The sequence below is a fragment of the Muntiacus reevesi genome, chromosome 7, assembly GCF_963930625.1.
Source record: "Muntiacus reevesi chromosome 7, mMunRee1.1, whole genome shotgun sequence".
Lineage (NCBI taxonomy): Eukaryota > Metazoa > Chordata > Mammalia > Artiodactyla > Cervidae > Muntiacus > Muntiacus reevesi.
The window spans coordinates 31,669,102-31,687,868 of record NC_089255.1 but is presented as its reverse complement, the minus strand read 5'-3'; the positions used below and the strand labels follow the sequence as shown (position 1 = coordinate 31,687,868).

Sequence of the window (18,767 nt, the reverse complement as noted above, 5' to 3'; positions counted from 1 at the left end):
ATACCCCGGGGGGAGGGTGTTCAGGACCGGGGAAGCCTGAGGTAAGCCGATGAAGAGTTGTTTTTTCAGTGCTCTTTTGAGTGTGAAAAAGGTGGCCTGGGTCACTGTCCTCTCTTTAATGTCGGAAAACCCACACAGTTAGTAAATGTTGCATGTAAACGAAAGCATTTCACCTCTCCTGCTTCCCTCCATGCTAGTGGGCCATGAACTAGTCACTTGAAAAATCACAGAAAAATTTCACTTTAACGTGTCCAGACAGTTAAGCACAGCGGGAGAGTAAAAGAGATCAGTAATTAGCAGGTCTCACTGCTGGCCCCTCTCCCCACCTCTCGCCCCTCACCCTCCCCACCTTTCTGGGTCTGTAACTTCCCCCTCCCCCCAACCTCTTCTGATGTGAATAAAGGTGAATTGCACGGGGTGGGGGGGAAGATTTACTTTGAGGATGGTTCTTGGGGAGCAAGTTTTGTGAGGCTGGAGTCTAACACAGAACTGGGCAAAGGCAACTGTGGCTGCTACTGCTGCTGCTTCTCCTCCTGCTGCTGCTGCTTTTTTTTGCATCGTATTGGAAACCCTGATTCAGATTTCTCAGTGGGATGTCCTAAATTAAACTCCTGGAAGGTAGTTCCTGAAAGAAAATATCTTTTGACTCTTAGTACATTTTAATCCTGTTTTCAGAGTACTATATTAAGAAGGAAAAATCATTTAAAAATGATGACAGAAACCCGGGTTCCCAGAGAGCTATGTGTTGCAATTCCTTGGCTACAGGATACTTCCTTTTTTTCCCCCCATTTTATTTTCTTAATTGAAGGATAATTGCTTTACAGAATTTTATGATTTTCTGTCATACATCAATAAGAATCAGCCATAGGTGCACCCATGTCCCCTCCTTCCCAAGCCTCCCTCCCAATCCCACCCTTCCAGACTGTCACAGAGCCCCTGGGTCATACTGCAGGTTCCCGTCAGCGATCTGTTACACGTATGAGAAGTTTCCATGTTACTCTGTCCATACGTCTCACCCCCTCCCTTCTCTCCTCCCCCCATGTCCACACATCTGTTCTCTGTTTCTCCATTGGTGCCCTGAAAAAAGATACTTCCTTTTTAACTGTAATGTTCCCAGTCAGCTGAGCAGCCTGGGCAAGGGGCAGCCAGCCTACCCCTGGATGTTCTCTTCCCCATTGGATTAGGGCGGCTTTGAGAGATGAAGCAACCCCGTTTTTGAAAACAGTATTTGACAGTGTATCAGACATGTACGGATCGTCTCTGAGGAGGCCATGCACTCCTGAGCAGGAAAACCCTGGGCATGACACACCCAGTGCGCCAAGAGCAGGGAGAGCGGGGGAGGGAGCCCGAGGCTAGGTGGCTGCTAGAACAGGTTACCAGGGCCAGGTGTCCTTCATGGACACTTTCTTCAAAGCAGGTTGCATTTGCACAGGGGCCAAATATTAAGGCTCTTGCTGCCAATTTGTCCATCCCGCTAAACATTTGACTATTTACTCTGTGTCAGGGCTTGCAAATCAGAAGTGAGTAAGACATGGCCCCTGCCTTGAAGAATCTACGGTCAAGCAGGACAGACAAGTTAGTAGATAGATAAATTGCAAAACAGAAGCATAAATATAGCAGAAGCAAGAACAAACTGATGAAGAAATCGAAAGCCTAGTATACCAGTTCTCTTAATAGGAGCTAGGGAAATCTTTACAAAAGAGGTTACTTTTTCACTGAATTTTGAAGTTTGAATAGGAGTCTGCCTGGGCAAAGTAGAATGGAAAAGAGTTTAAAGAAAAAAATGAAGACAAAGAGCATTTTTGGCTAGGGCACAGACCTACAGGATGGAATCTTGGAAGATCCCTTGGCTCAGAAAAGTCTTAAAAATTAAACAGATACTCCTATTTCAAAATCATATTTAATTTGAACTTTAAGTCCATGGGGACCACTAATAGTCCTGTATATAATGGATGTAACTGTAAAAATATGCATCTGTTTGTTTCTTGGTTCATAGTTACTTTTTTTTTCTTTTAGGTTACTTTTAAATACGCTGTCAACCACAGTCTCTTTTGTTCATAAATGTGAATATATGAGGCCTCACTCCTGGGGGTTTATTTCCTGAGAAATGAGGACTAATACAGAATCTAGCCTCACCGTTCACATCTTCTTGTTTTCCAGTAGTTAAGGGAGAGGATAAAGGATGTGCGCACGGGCTTTATAGGGCAAGCACCACTCCGCCACTTCCTGACTATGTGACCTTTGACAAGTTACTTAATTCTTCTGAGTCTCAGTTTTCTTATCTGTAAAGTGGAATTGATAATAGTAGCTATTTCATTCATTCGTTGTGAAGATTGAGGATTGTAACATTGCAAGTGTCCAGTGAAAGTTACTTGTGATAATGAGGATAATGAACGTGATGACGGTATTGGTAAGGAAGAGGAGGAGCCTGTGTTCTAGAGGAAGACAAATGGTGTAGAGAAGGGACTACCCTATTGAACATTAAATACTAACATTTAAAATTCTATAAATTTGTATATGCTTATGTACATGTATGTATATATGACTGTAGGCAAAAATATGCAATTAATCTACAAATATATTTGCATACTTATGTATAAATTAGTGAATTCTTTGAAAAAGGTTAATGATATAATTTATATACTTAATGTTTATAATCAGATACATAAATATCTATAAATTCATGACTATACCATTTCTGGAAGTAGTTTGAAAGATATATGTTTGTGTGTGTGTCTGTATGTCTGAAATTAGTGAATGTACATTGCCCAAAATAAAAATGATAATAACTCTAGTGAATTTCTATTTATCAAAAAAGAGGAGGGAAAAAAAAGCTATGTTCTCTCAGGTGAGATATCATTCTTTTTTACAGCATGTATTTTATATGAATATATTTGACTATTAAAATTGGTCCAAAACTAGGAGAAGTGAGGATTAAGCATTGTGCCACGAACTTAGAAGTACAAATCCTATTGACCAAAATCTGTGTTTATTTGTACTATTATTTCTCTGAATAGATGATATTGAGAGGTCAGTTTCTGATTGTTAGTTGACAGGCTGCCGGATGTTATAGAAGCCTTATTTATCTTTAAGAGAGTGACTTTGAGGCAAGCAAATATATCCCTTTAGTTATAGCTCTGTGAAGCAGTTCTTGGTGCTGTGCAGTTATGACATCGCAGCCCATGAGATCCTGGCTGGACAGTAGACGCTCACATATTTGTAGTATCTCTGGGCTCTGAAGGTCAGTCTGGTGCTGTCCATATAAGGGCCTCCACATGGACCACCATAAACCCGTTATAAGAATCCTGAGTCTCAAAGGACCCTTGCTGTACTGAATATATATAAAGCCCTTATAGGCACTGGTTTACTTGGGGAGAGAAAAGTTTGCACATTTCTGTTTGAACCTGGACCAGCCTGGACCAATTCTAGCTCAATTCCAGCCCCCGGGCCCTAGATCTAATCTCTCCTCTGCACTTTAGACCTTTACCTGTAGGATAAAGCCTGGTTTGATAACAGAGTTCAAATGAGGTAATGCTTCGAAAAGTGAAAGGTAGCTTACAATATGTGAGAATACTAGTGGTAGTAACTCTGGACTTGGAGTTCCCTGGACTCTGGTTAGTCGCTGATCATGTGTAGCCATGGAATCATAGGTGAGAATTTAACCTCTTGGCCTCAGTTTCTTCACCGGTAAATGTCTGGCAATTTTTCAAGGGAGATGGAGAGATGGACTACGAAGAAAAAGATGGACTAGGACCCTCTTGGTTGTTGGTGGTGGTAATGGTTTAGTCGCTAAGTCGTATCCGACTCTTTGTGATCCTCTGCACCATAGCCAACCAGGCTCCTCTGTCCATGGGGTTTCCCAGGCAAGAATACTGGAGTGGGTTGCCATTTCCTTCTCCAGTTCTCTTGGTTGTTGCAATATATTCCTGACAGGGCAAGAAGGCCACATTCTGGACTCAGGATAGCACAGCATCACGGTTTGTATCGTTTCTTTACTTCAAGTCAAGCAGTTGTTGTCTAGAATATAGATAGATTTTTAGCGAAATGGAGTATGACAGTATGCCAATAAAAGGAAGTGGTGTCCTTTTGCCTGGGTAGTTGATGTGGCCAAGAATTGTGTGAATTGGGAATTTCTGCTTTAGAATCATCTGAGGATCTTCTCACCATGTCCCTATGTCTTTCCTGATTCATTGGCTACACAGCTACAGATATGGATTTTGCCCACACCTGGATACCCATGGTATCCCAGGCTTGACTTCCTTGTAACTAGACTCCCTTAGTGTTACTCTTTTAGATAAGTGTAGACCGAGGCTGCTTTCCCAGGTATTGCCCTGCCCTGAGCATAGTGTGCTCAGCTTTGGAAAGGATGTGTGACCCCCTCCAGAGCACGGATGTAAATCCAGCCCCGCAGATGCTCTCAAAATACCTCAGAGTCTGAAAACAGGAGGAGGACCTGGAGCTTAGATTCAGACAACTACCACCAGGGGTAGCAGGCTATAAAGTTCTTCTCTGTGACCCCCAGCAGTGGTTCTCAAGCTTGAGCATCATCAGAATCACCCAGGGTACTTAGTAATCCTCAGATTTTCAGGCTCCATCCCCATTTGGATATAGTGGGTCTGAGATGGGTCCAGGAATTTGCATTTCTTGCAGTTTCTTTGCCAGTGCTAAAGGGTGCCGATCTGTATTTTGAGAGCTGGTGTTCTACAGCGTCTTTCTGTTGAACCTTCACCATCAGAAGATAGGGTGGGACCACCTTGTGTTGACCAGTACCTGTGATGGAGTGCACCAGGGCTTTCCCACAGTGAATAAGGTCCAGGTCAGGTTGTAGTTGGGGCCTCTCCAGTGGCTCAGCGGTAAAATACTCCACCTGCAGTGCAGGAGATGCAAGAATCTCCTGGAGATTCCCCTGTCCGAGGAAATGGCTACCCATTCCAGTATTCTTGCTGAGAACATCCCATGGACAGAGAAGCTCGGTGGTCAAGAACCTACAGGTTGTAGTTGTTTGCTGTGACCACTAAGCCCGTTTATGGCAGTAGCATAGAATTTTAACCCTGTACCTGCTCCTGAGGTTTCATCTTAACTCAAATTACAAGGTAATCTAGTTCAGAGGCTTCTAAAAGCCAGTTGAAGAATCTGTGCTAGGCTGATTGCATAACCAAACCCAAGGAACTTGTTAAGAATACAAATTCCTTGTCTCTGCCTCAGGATATTTTGATTTAGTAAGTCTGGGATAAGGCCTGAGGACCCATGTTTTTAACAATCTCCCCTGATAATTTAGTCTACTTCAAAGGTATCTATCCACAGGCTTGAGTATTTCTTTCCATGGTCACATGCAGTACATTCAGAGGCATGCAGCTATTTTGAGTATCTTTGCCCCAAACTTAGATTATGCCTTTAGTCAAGGGATTAGCAACCTTTTAAAGGAAGCACGTCCAGTAGTCTTTAGTTTTTTCCCATCAGAGGTGGCAAAGCTGGTGGAATGGCCTTGGGTCAGCCCTTCAAAAAGGCTCTAATGGGGATTGAGTTCTTCAAAGAAGCGTTGTTCCTGGCGTGTTTAGAAGTGACTGCGTGCATTTGGGCAGGCTTCCCAGGTGGCTCAGTGATGAAAAATCTGCCTGCCAGTGCAGAAGACACAGATTCAATCCCTGGGCTGGGAAGATCCCCTGGAGATAGAACTCACTCCAGTATTCTTGTCTGGAGAATCCCATTGACAGAGGAGCATGGTGGGCTACAGTCCATAGGGTCACAAAGAGTCATACAAAACTGAGCGACTGAGCATGCATGCAAACACGTGTGCTCAGGCAGTCCACTCAGCCCCTTCAGTACCATGAAGGGTGCAGTCGTCCAGTTTGGGATTATCAAAGAGGAGGACCCATGAATAAGCTCATTGAGAAGTTCAGCCCTTCACGCACACAGCGGGCAATCACTGGGTGTCTGCTCTGGCTCCGACCTGGAGGTGTGCTCTCAGGATAAAATGATTAACAAGACACAGTCCTGCCCCTGCCAAGGACTCCACACTCTTGAACCCTAACTTTAGATGCCGAGACATATGCTGTCACCTCCTGTACCTCCTTTGACACGTGCATCTGTGCCCGTATACCCACACTTTTCGGCACAGAAACTCATTTGGCATCTATGTCAAGGATTGCCAACTATCCCAATACACATACAGCCCTAAAACAAGGAGACAGTATGCATTTTAAGGGTTTCTTTAGTATCATTTGCATGGTTTTGTTTTAGGGTGCAGATCACATGGTTGCCTTTTAAAAGAAAAATAGCTATTGTTAGTCCTCTGTGCTGGAGTTGGTTCACAATCCATTGGAAAAACAAATTTATTGTGTGTTTGGAAAAGGAAATTCCCATCTTTATAGAGGTATAAACAATAATATTAATTTAAAAAATCTAATGTCTAGTATCTGGTTATTATAAAAATAGGCTCATTTTTATCTACAGTTATTTGTTACAGTGGATTCAAGTTCAAATATTTAACATTTGTATAAAATGGACTGCTATATATTAAAATGCATGTAATGCTCCTGTCTTCTCCAGTTTAAGTCAGTCATCGAAGGATGCTCAATCCAGCTATATTTTTTTCTTGAGCTAAATGTAGTGAATCATATAGTTTAAAGGTGTTAGAAACCCTGTCTGCTTTTTAGCAAGAGAAAATACTCCATGGAAATGCTGTCTCTCATTTTTTAAGGTCATTGATTGGGTTAAAAAAGGCAAGTGCCCTTTTTTTTTGTTGAACTTACTTTAATTAAAGCCATTAACCTTTTAAAATAAGTATATCCAAAAAATCTATCAAAAAAAGCTAAAATGAGATTTTAACAAAATCCTGACAATTTCAGCTTAAACATATACACAGAAACCATATGTGCTTAGGAAGAAATATATACACACAGGCATTGTTTACAGTGTGTGTTTTTATATTTGGAAGACATTGAAGGAAGAGCCATTCCATACATACATTATCCGAAATGTACATCCAGATAGCCCGCATAGATTTTTCCATCCAGAGACAAAGATATCTTTATCCGTGGTAGGTCGACAGACAGACTGACTGACTTCAAACTTGCACTTGCAGTGTGGATTTTTTTTTTTCCCCTCATCTCCGGGTACTGCTTTTCAAAATCGCCTCAGGCTACAGAACAGTACCTCAGATCCCCAAGGCCCACTGCCTGGCTCCTAATAGCCACTCTCCATCTGTGTCACATGAACAGCTGATGAGATCGCGCCAGTGTCTGTATTTTGGAGAGCACATCCACCCAGGTTAAAATGCTGGGGTTGCCAAGGAGCAGTCAGAAGCCATTAGTGTGGGTGAGAATTTGCCTTGCAGCAGTTCCTTGGCATGGTGGAAAGTGTGTACGCGTGTCTCTGCTCGAGCTTGTGTGTGTGTGTGTGTGTCTGTGTGTGTCTGTGTGTGTCTGTCCTTGTGCAAGTGACCCCCTGGTGTACATGAGTGTGCAGGGAGGGTAGACAGATGAAGACTAGATAGATCCCATCCATCCAGGATTCATAAGTCAAATGCCTTTTGTTTCTCTGTACTCCTGATTAGTTCTTTGACTATTTGGGGTCCTTTCAATTCACTCTTTTTTTTTTTTTTTATCATAACAGACGGCAAAGAAAAAGAGAACAGCAACTTCGGGGTCATGCTCTAGTGTTTGGGCAGATGGAAGGGATCTGCTTTGCCTTGGGGCAGGGTGGTTGTAATGAAGTGGCCTGTCAGTCTGTAAATAGTGAGGGTCATCTCTTCCATGTGATGGAGGGTATCACATTGCAGTGAAAATGGAAATGTCAATAAAATTAATCTGCCAGCTCTTTGCTGTGGCTTTTCTGCTTCTCTGGTCAAAGAAGGTTGAGGGTTTTTGTGGCGAGAAGGGAAAAGAACAGGTATGGGGAAGCCCACAGAGCAGACAGTCAGGACAGGTTAGGAGGCAGGGGGCCCATGGCAGAGTGTCCCCAGTGTGGCCCAGTCCAGGAGGAGGGAGCTGGCCTGGGAAGGAGCTGGTGGATCTATAGCATTCCCGGAGAAGCTGCGGAGCGTCTAGCTCAGGCTACATTGAGCACAGAGTTTATTGTTTTAGGCTTTCTTGGACAAGGTTTTTACTTAGCATGGGATTTATGGCATTTACTGCTAATGAATGTCTATTCTTAAATTACAAAAACCCCCATCTCAGAGCAATTCCCAGATGTTCTTCCAGGACCCTGGCTTCTTAAACACCAGCAGGGAGCATAAACTCTCCACTTCTCTGTTTTCCTCTTTCGTGTGGCTCCAGGCTAATGATGTGCAAGGAAAACACAGCCATCTATAAAGCCCCAGTGCTGTCCCCGTATTCTTCATTTATTTTGCATTTGATTATGCCACAAGTCGGATCTTGTTTCTTTCCTTTTTTTAAAGTTATTAGTTCAAATATTAATGTAGGGATATGGCATATATTGCTCCTCTTGATTGATGCCTTCCCAAAAACAGGAAGACGTGCTCGTATGAATTTTAAGAAAGTAGGGGTCCTGCAATGCCTTGCCAGAAGAGTTTTTCAGATACATAATTTAGATGCCCTCCAGGCAGGCTTTCAAGGCATTTTTGCCGGAGGGCAAGAAAAAATAACTATGACTGTTAAAAGTAAATGATTTTTGCTAATGCACAATTAATGCCAGAGAAAAGCACAGAAGAGAAAGATGTTGATAGAAACTTCTGATTAAGTGAGCACCCTACCTTGATGTGCATCTTTTTTGTTTTTTAATGATAATGATCAGTGGTGCAGAGAGCTAAAAGTTTTCCTGTCATGCGGATGCTGAGTCCAGGGTCATCTGAGGAGTATGTGAATGTGTGTGCTTGGGAGGTGACAGTTCTAGGAGGCGCTGAGCAGGCAGTGTGTTATGTGCAATGAACAGTGACACAGTTACTGTCACCTATGCAGGCAGCCTAGAATATATAGACTACAGAACATTTAACTTGATTACCCTACAGTATGTGTTCACTCTGGGCATGGGGATGCATTTGCACCGAATGGGTTTTCTGATGGCGGTTTTCCCACATTGGATTCCATAATTGACGAAGAGCTACCGCACTGTGTCAAGAGCACAATTATAATTGAATTAATGATATGGGAGAGTGTGAGACACACAAAATTAACATTTGAAGAGGCCTGGTTTAATTTTGTCTTTTACATATTTGTGTCTCCAATTATACTTTAATGAAAGAGAATATACCCGCTTAATGGATTTCTTTCAACAAGCTTAGCTGAGCTCATCATTAGCTGCTCATTGTTGTTGGCACCCTTTCTGTGTTTTCTCTAATGTATTTTCATTTCTTTCTACTAGGGGATGGTTTAGACAACAGTGTAGCTTCACCTGGCACAGGTGACGATGATGATCCAGACAAGGACAAAAAACGTCAGAAGAAAAGAGGCATTTTCCCCAAAGTAGCAACAAATATCATGAGAGCGTGGCTCTTCCAGCATCTCACAGTAAGTCAAGATGAAAGCGGAAAATAAGTTTTGTTGTTTTGCCTTCTCCTAGCACTTTAGATGGGCTCATACAGATTTTTTTTAAAATAAGGTGCTTATTTTCCCTTTCTTGAAATCTGATGGCTAACAGGGCAGTTGAGGTTTTTATCAATTCTCACCACCCACAGAGCACCCTGTAGAAAGGAGGAGTTTTTATTTCCATAGGTCAGGAATGGACCTTATTCAAAATGATTTAGGGCTCTAAAAAGTCTATATAGTAAATGTGTTGTTTATGCAAAAAGGTGTGAGAGCAACTTCAGATAATGCAACTGCTACCAAGGGAAACGGCTGTGAGAAGCTCATGAATCCATAAATGTTGCTGATTACACTCTTAACGAAAGCCATCTTCTTAGGAGGCAAAAAAAAAAGCACCTTGCCACATGTATGCCCAAGTGCCTGGTATCAGGGGCAGCTCTAATCGCTGCAGCAGCTTGCAACATGTCACGTGTTTATATGACAACCACAGAAGGGTTATAGGTGCTATAATGCCTTTGTTTCTAAGGTAGAGATCAAAGATTCTTTTTTAGCGGTTCAAGTCCATTATCTTATAAGCTGATCCTGTTCACTTATGGGGAAAGATCAACAATGTGCAGCATTTTCCAAGTAACAGTTTATCTTCCTATTTGCAATTGGTCTTATGTGTCATTATATCTATCTATATCTATATCTATATATATATATACACACACACACACACACACACTATTGACTGAGATCCTCAAGGCCAAAAAATTACAATATATTTTTGCAGAGGAACTACATGCTCGCATTTTACTCTTCATTTGAAAATTCTGGGAAAATAGTAAAGATGTCAGAGGCTGTTTCTTGCTATAAGATTGTTTTCAGGCCATTCTATTTAGGCTGCAGCTTAAAAATAGAGTAGCACATTGAAAGCTGAAGGTCTTTGATTATCCAACTTGTGGGTTGCCATGCTGAATGACATTAGTTACAGTGTCATGAGTCCAGGACAAGGTTCCACGTTTATTTATGGCGGAGGCTGCTGAGCGACTCTTTCAGCAGGGCTCCAAAGGGCGAGGGGTGGGGCGGCGGCAGGGAGGGCAACGTGATAGATTCACATTCCTAAATCGGCCATTTTGATGTAAGGACATTAGTAGCAAACTAAGGTGTATCGATCTGGCCGGTGGTGTCAGGATTAGCTGGGAGTACCAACGAGGCTGCCGTGGCAGTGGTTATTCTTGCCTTGCAGCTATGGCCATTTCAAAGGTCAGGGCCCTGCGCTGACTGGGCTCAGAGGAATTAGACCGAACATGCCGTCTCTGGGCTGATTACTTAACCAAAGACAAAATAATGAGTCCTAAGCAAATACTGACTAATTGAAAGGGCTGTAAATCCATTACATATTGGTCAGGGATAATCAGGAGTATTTAATCACTTTTATCTATTCAAGAGCACTGAAGCTGCAACAGCAAAGCCCTGAACCTTGCCGTGTGGTTATTATTCTCATCATTATCAAAATTACTTCACAGCTGTTCTTTGCTGCATCACCTCAGCTGGAGATTTACTAACCTGTAAAATGTTTTTAATTTGGAAGTCGAATGAGTGCGAGGGGAGGGGTTTCTCATTTTTAACTGAAGGTTTGTTTGGTTAGAGTAGCAAGTAAGAAAGGCAGGGTGGGGCGAGTAGATGGCAGGGAACTGCCTTCTCCCACCAACTCACCTGTCTGATTTCCTCCCGCTGGCTCCCTGTGTGCTCAGCATTCCTTGGTTGAAAGTAAAGAGTTCAGCAGTTACTTTTCAAGCAAACATCCCCATGTATTTTCAGCCCCTCAGTCAAAAAAACCCAACATCATAGAACGGCAGAATCTTAGAGAATGCAGCTGCTTTGTTTACAAACCAGGAAGCTCAGACCCACAAAGGGAGGTGATTGGCTCAAGGTCCAGCTGCGATCAGGCCCCAAGCCTTCCTTGACCCCAGCTCCATGCCCTTTCTACACATTATGATGACTTTGCTAGAATCATGATCACCATGAGCAGTTGCATATCAACCTTAACAACCTCTGCCATCAAAATGCTCAGCATCAAAGGGAGGAAATAGGAGAAGCAAAGTGCTGTTTGCTTTACTTATTTTTAAAAGTTGCCTGCTCCCGTAACCTTTCCAAATAGAGAAGACTTACTCTACACTTCTCTCTTAAAGCAAACTCTCTCCTTCACTGCCCTGATCTGTGCCTTGACTCTTCCTCCAAGTGTCCAGAGCCTATTGGTCCTCCTGCTTGGCCAGCTGGTATCTTGCCTCCCATATCCCTGTCATCCTGGGTTGAACCCGCTCTGCACCCTGACTGTAGGCGAGGAATTGTGCAGATTCCTGGGTGCTCCTTGTGGCTGTGCTATTTACTCAGTACTATGTACTGTGTACCTTCTCCGCACCCCGAGGGTGCTTTCATCTAGATAAATATGCACGAGGCTTTGTGCAGAATTCTCTGTCCAGCTGAAAACTTTAATTAATGCCTGTCCTTACCGTGGGGAGAGAAGACTCAAAGAACCTGAGCCGGAGAGTTGGGAAACTGACATTTTGAGTTCAGTTTTCCTGAGTCCTGGCTGAACCTCAGTTAAGTCCATTAAGTTCTCTGGACCTGCCATTTCTCCATTTTTCAAACGGATCTGCATGTTGCAGGCTGCTTTCCCGCACTCGTGTGTTGGTTCCACTGAGAGCTGTCATCCTTTTCTCTCAGTACCCCGCTTCCTTTTTATTTTCCATTAAGGGCTTTCTTTTTCTCCTCCCCACAACCTTCTTTTACACCATGCCCCTTTATTACTTTTCCCACTGGCTTTGTCTGTCCATCTCCCTCTCTGCTCTTCTCCCCAGCCTTTCCTGCACCTCCCTTGTATGTAAGGAAATTCTCCTCAGCTTTCCCTTTGACAGCATCTTCCCTCTTTATCCCAGCATCACCCCAGCTGCAGAGAAGAGGTTCAGTAACTTTGATGAGGATGGTCCTGTAAAACTTTTACTTTCCAATCTTTAATGAGCTGAAAGATTTACTCAGCTATAATTCTGAGCGCAGAAACCAAGAATAGAGCCCCCTAACTAGCGACATGTTAATTTAGACCCCTTTTCTTATGCACTAACAGGCATGAGGAAGTTCTTGGAAATAGAGATGCCCCACTATATTTTTCTGTCATTTAATTAATTTCAACTTTCAAAGTGAAATGTTGGCTCTAGCTCACTGAAAATAGATGTAGTCTAAATTATTATTTCATGTAAATTTCTTTACAAGTGCATGATTCAATGTGCATTCCTTCATTATTAGTCTCTTTAACATTATTTCAAACTGGTTTGTTCCCCTTTGTGCAGTATGACCTGCTCTTGTATTACAATAATCCCCGATGTACCCTTTTTTCTTTCTTTTTTAAAAAAGAAGCTAATTGAATTATCTCATTATTTTAATTTGTTAAGCAAATGTATTTTGGATCTCAGGATGTGTTCTTAAAGAAGGGGGTTGCTGAGGCTTTGCCCCCTGAATGGGCCATTGGCCCATTTTGACATTCATGCATTCATTAACTAGCAGAACATAAAAGAACTCTGGTTGTATTTTTTTTTTCCAAACACCCAACCAGCATGGAGCAACTTTTCCCAATAAGCCACAGGGGTCTCTCTACATATGTTCTCAACTGCAAGCTATTGTCACCTATTCTGAATACCTCAAAAGGCCCAGAGAAAAAAGAACCCCACCTCAACAAAGGCCAACTGTAGCAATTGTTAAGTCTTAGTCTCAATATGACAAAAATCATTAACCTTCAGTTTTCTTGGAAGAACAAGTTCCACTACAACTGTAACAGTTTTAAAACACTCTCAAATTCCTGTGCTCCGCCAGCTTTAGGGGAGGAGGTAATAAACTCACAGCTGATCGATGATATTGAGGAGAATATTTAAACTAAATCCAAGGTGGCCGTAATAAACCAAACTCTTTGATGAATTGAGGAATTTCCATATTGAGTTAAGCACTTTAAACTTGCTTAGTCTGAGGCTAAATAATTAGTTTCTAGTTTCTAACTACCAATTTCCAGAATGTCCTTTAAGCATCACAATGATTTTAAGGAAATAAACCCACATATTTAAATCCTCACAGTAATTTTAAGGAAATAAATCCAAGTAAATACTTCTTAGAAATTCAACCAGCGAAACGTGTCATATGTTACTCTTACCCCCTCTTCTATTTATTGGTGGACGGCTCTGCCTGGCTTCTAAGACTAAGAAATCTAGTGAAGATGGAGGAAAGAATCTGTTGGAATGTATGTGCTTTTCCTGGAAAGTACCCAATGGCAAAAAATCGTAGGGAAATCCTAGGGAAGTATATTCTTTTCCCTAACACATGGAGATTATGATATCATAAAAGTAAGCCTGCCATTACAACTGTTTTTATTTGACTTCAAAGATAGTTAAAGAAAGAAACAGCAAGAAATAATACCCGGGCTGACGGTTTATTCTTAACCATGAAAAACTCCTCCACGCCAAGAAGCCCTTGTGTACTCAATTAGGCTCTCAGGCTCCTCCACTTGCCACCTTCAAGAGCTCCCCTAGTTGTGCTGCAAAGAATATATTTGATCATGGAATGAAAACAGGAAGTGCTCACACAAAGACACCACTTGCTCCTACCAGTTTCTGACTACAGTTTTTCTTATTTGAAAACATAGGGATAAAGCTCACCCTTAGCAGATGTGGGACTTCTTTCAAAGCTATGTGTCCAGAATCAGAAGCAAATTTATTTCAAAGTGATACAATATCCTGCAGCCTCCTGGAAGCTGCAGGTTCTAAAAACTCTGCCCTTTGTTCGTGGCAAAATGCTTAGCCTCTTGCCATATCTCTGCTGGGAAAGGAAGCAGGATGAAACCTGTCTCCCAGGTGTTCGCTGGTTTCACTCCCTGCCTATTAGAGTTTGTTTCATGGGATTTTGTGAAGGTCTGTTTTGATTAATGAAAATGTGATTTATTTTTTTGAAAATGTGATTTAAAGTATATTGTTTCACAGACACAGTGAACCCAAATCACGAATAAATACAGTCCCATGTTACATAGAGAAAGATATCTCTTCTCTAGTTAATTCAAGACCATATCACAGTCAGTCTAGTCATCTCAAATTTTTTGCTATATGCGTACACACACACACACACACACACACACACACAGAAGAGAGAATGAGAGACAGAGGAAGGCAAGACTAGACTCTTTTGCCCTTTAACTGTTTCTCTTCATCTTATACAGATCCAGAGAGTTTCTTTTCTCAAGGTGATACAGTGTCAAAGTTAAGAGCATGGGGTCTGAAATCTGCAGTGCAGTAGATTTTTGGTCTTGAGCACTGAGGTCTCTGGACTTCACTTTCCATATCAATAGAATGGGGATAATTTTAGAACCAACTCACTACGGTGTTGCATGCATTAAATGAGACAATGTAAACTATTCGGCTCCATGCCTGGGTATATAATGGAAAGCAGTAGGTATATAATGGAAAGCAACTATAATTTCAACTTTTAATTTGGTTGAATAGCTACCAGGAGACTTTGACCAGTAGAACTGGGCAACCAAAATGATCACGTACCTTCCTGGGACTCTGTGAGAGGGAGAGACTGACTTTGCCAAACAAGTCAGCGGGAGATAGCAGAGTCTAATTTCTGCCTTCTAGGGTCATGTAAATGTCAGATGGGGCTTCCCAGGTAGTGCAGGGGTAAAGAAGCCACCGGCCAATGCAGCAGATGCAGCTTCCTTCCCTGGGTCAGAAAGATCCCCTAGAGGAGGGTATGGCAACCCATTCCAGAATTCTTGCCTGGAGAATATTATGGACAGAGGTGTCTGATGGGTTTACAGTCCAAGTGGTCGCAAAAGAGTCAGAAATGACTGAATCAACTTAGCACGCAGGCACGCAAACATCGGATGACTGTTCAGTGATTCTAGGCGCTCTCATCAGAGAGTCTAGGTGCCCACGGGAAGCCAGAGCATCCTGGTGAGTCTTCCAGGATGGAGTGGGAGATAGAGAAGAAAAAGGCTGTGGAGTAGTTCATAATGCCTCCGGGAGGGCCTCCTTTTTGTAGAGAACCTCCCCTTCCCATAAGGGAAGTACATGAACAGAGTCTAGTCTCTGCTTCCTCGGAGCATTCAAGTCTAGGCTGTCTGAGAGACAGCACAGTGTGGGTTTGTAAAAAGGGTCACTGGATGTGAAATTTTAGGCTTAGGTTTGTGCTCTGTCATCTTGGGTGAGTTGGAAATCTTGGAAATCTGAACCTATTTGCAGATCTATGAAATGAAGAGTAGACACGTGCTCTGCTTAGCTGGTTGGGGGGCTGTGAGGCTCCGATGATGAGACCGGTTTGTAAACTCTACCATGTGGCGCAGACGTCAGGGGCTTTGGCTTTCGGTGTGTGCTTGGACTCCTGCAGCTCAGGGTCTCTGGTACCTCATGAAATCACCACGGCTGATAGATGTGGTGTTGCCTTCTCCACCCCAGTTTCTCCACTTGTCCATTTCCACAAGCGTATCCATGGAGACACTGTGATAATGTCCATCGTTAGACGTCTTTTTAAGGGCCTCGAATGGTTAATTGAATCAGTATTTCAGGGACATTAGCTATTTCTACTTGGAAATTAGTGCCCTCATGATTCTGAGATCCATCTACTTTAATACTAATTGCTATCGGCTAACATAATACCAAATAGAAAATGTTGGCCTTACTTACGCAGTGAAAGATGGCCTTTCTCGTGTTCAGGGATACAGATGTGCACAGAATATGAGTGAGGCTCACGGGCTGAGACATGCCTGTGAGGAGGCGCCTGTGCAGAACACACAGCTGAAAAACACCAGCAGAAAGAGCCTCCCGCAAATACGCAGCCGAGGGAGGCCGCCCATGGCCTCAGCCTTTGCATTGTTTTCTTGCTTGCCGGGAGAAAACATCTGTGAATTATTTGAATGGAACCTTATACTGGAGATCGTCTGAATTGGTGTCATCTCTGTTTAATTTCAGGAAATGATGTCACAATGCATTAAATAACAATACTGGGTGATTTATTTTCCTGTGGACATGCTGTCCTAAGCATTCCGCTTCTCTTGCAGTGTTTCCAATTAACTGTAAGCTTGAGTGTTCTTCCTATTTCATAATGATTTTGAGGGGTGGGGGCGGGAGATTGGGGTGGGAAGAGAGGTAATTTCAGAGGTTGCGGAGGTTCAGAGCTAATGGCACATCCATCATGTTCTTATTGGGACAGGAGGGTACTGAACATCAGGGCTGTGATCGCCACTGGCAACCTACCATAGCGCTGGTTTTCAAGAATATCTAAAAAAGGAGGCCTGAACATTCTGCTCCTAACTGTCCAAAGAGTCACTGGATGATTTTAATAGTGACCTGCATACTGTAGCGTCTGCCTTTATCAAAGTTTCCATGCACTCCCTTCTTCAGTAAAGAATAGAGGACATAAGTCAGTTCTGTGTGCCATCTGTCGTCGTTTTTACAATTTCTCGAATTAAAGAGACAGGCTAAAAATTTAATGTTATGTTGGATCCTAGAAACTCCTCTAGAAGAAATGAAATTGCAACTAAATTTACTTTGTCTCTCTTGAGGGGGAAAAAACAACTGCATGGGGTTGTGTCATAACCATTTACTTGTAGTCCCAGTTTGGTATTTAGAATTGGATTATGAGGGGTTCTGCATGTGAAAGCCTGATGTGTTTGGGATTCAGCAGCCTTTGTCCACATTATGAATAACTTTGAGATAAAGTCCCCAGTACAGTGGCAGCAGCAGTGGCCTTTCATGGGGTGATGAGATGTGTAGTCTCTTCAATGCAAAAACTGGTCAAGCCATTTCAAAGTTTATCAGGAGGCTCAAGAGGGAGGCGGAGAAGGCAATGGCACCCCTCTCCAGTATTCTTGCCTGGAAAATCCCATGGACGGAGGAGCCTGGTAGGCTGCAGTCCATGGGGTCGCTAAGCATAAGCGACTTCACTTTCACTTTTCACTTTCATGCATTGGAGAAGGAAATGGCAACTCACTCCAGTGTTCTTGCCTGGAGAATCCCAGGGATGGCGGAGCCTGGTGGGCTGCCATTTATGGGGTTGCACAGAGTCAGACACGACTGAAGCGACTTAGCAGCAGCAGCAGCAAGAGGGAGGGGATATATGTATACATATAGCTGATTCCCTGGTGGCTTAGACGGTAAAGAGTCTGTCTGCAATGCGGGAAACCCAGGTTTGATCCCTGGGTCAGGAAGACCCGTTGGAGAAGGGAATGGCAACCCACTTCAGTATTATTGCCTGGAGAAGTCCATGGATAGAGCAGCCTGGTGGGCTACAGTCCGTAGGGTCTCAAAGAGTTGGACACGACTGAGTGAGTAACACTTTCACTTTTCACTTTCGTAGCTGATTCACTTTGTGATATATGGCAAAAACTAATGCAACTTTGCAAAGCAATATACTCCAATAGTAAAAAAAACGAAAAGGTGTATCAGACCATCCCGTTTATCTCAGCTGAGATACATTTAGAAAGTTAAATCCCAGGTTATGAGTTATGAGCTGACAGACATATTTTAAAAAAAAGAAGTAACTGAGAGAGATTGAAGAATGAAATGCTTATTAAATTACCATCAAAAAGAAACTAAAATAGTGATTAGCTCAAAGTTTAGCACCTAATTTCATAAAATATCACTCTGAAGTATAATTGTTTAAAAATACGTTAAAGAATTCAAGGAAATGGAGAATTGAGGACCCTTGAATAAAAGAAAATAGGCATGTGCATATCTGAATATTCAGCTATTTAAAAACTCCAAGAATAGAGTGCCATTAAATGCTGTTTAGTGAAACCCGTGAATATTCATTCAGATCATAGAGAAAATTTCCATTTCTTCATTCCACATGACCACAGTTTGCAAGTGTATTCTGTGGAGAGGTGGAGCAGTTAGGAATTAAAGTCCAGTTTGCCTCGGTTGTAAGAGCACTCAGTCTCCCTCAGCTTTGCTGCAGGATAGGGTCAGAAAGTGACCTTAACATTCAGGATTCATTTTGATTTTAGAGACTGTTACTGCACAGATTTCAGAGGACTCCTGGAAATGCCCTGCATTCTCTGTGCTGTAGTCTGTTTTTGCAATTTGAAACAGATTATGAAGTGCAAAGATGATATCCAGCCCCACTGCTCCCGTTAAGAAATAGTGACTTGAGAAGGAAGCATTAGGTTGGTTGAATGGAATTTGCCATGTTACATTGACATGCTGCCTGCCACTTTCTAAATTGATTGGCAGCAGTTGTTTACAGTATGTAATCACTGGCACCCTT

At 42.5% G+C, this 18,767-nt stretch overlaps 1 protein-coding gene across 9 annotated transcripts in view; it reads left to right on the top strand.

Annotated features, from left to right (window-relative positions):
• Positions 1-18,767, top strand: part of MEIS2 (Meis homeobox 2) — a 219,968-nt gene that overhangs the window by 53,828 nt on the left and 147,373 nt on the right. For all 9 annotated transcript variants that reach the window (XM_065940455.1, XM_065940446.1, XM_065940447.1 and 6 more), the window contains one exon: positions 9,322-9,467. In XM_065940455.1, the coding sequence (XP_065796527.1) occupies positions 9,322-9,467 (146 nt within the window). The remainder of the gene's footprint in view (positions 1-9,321; positions 9,468-18,767) is intronic.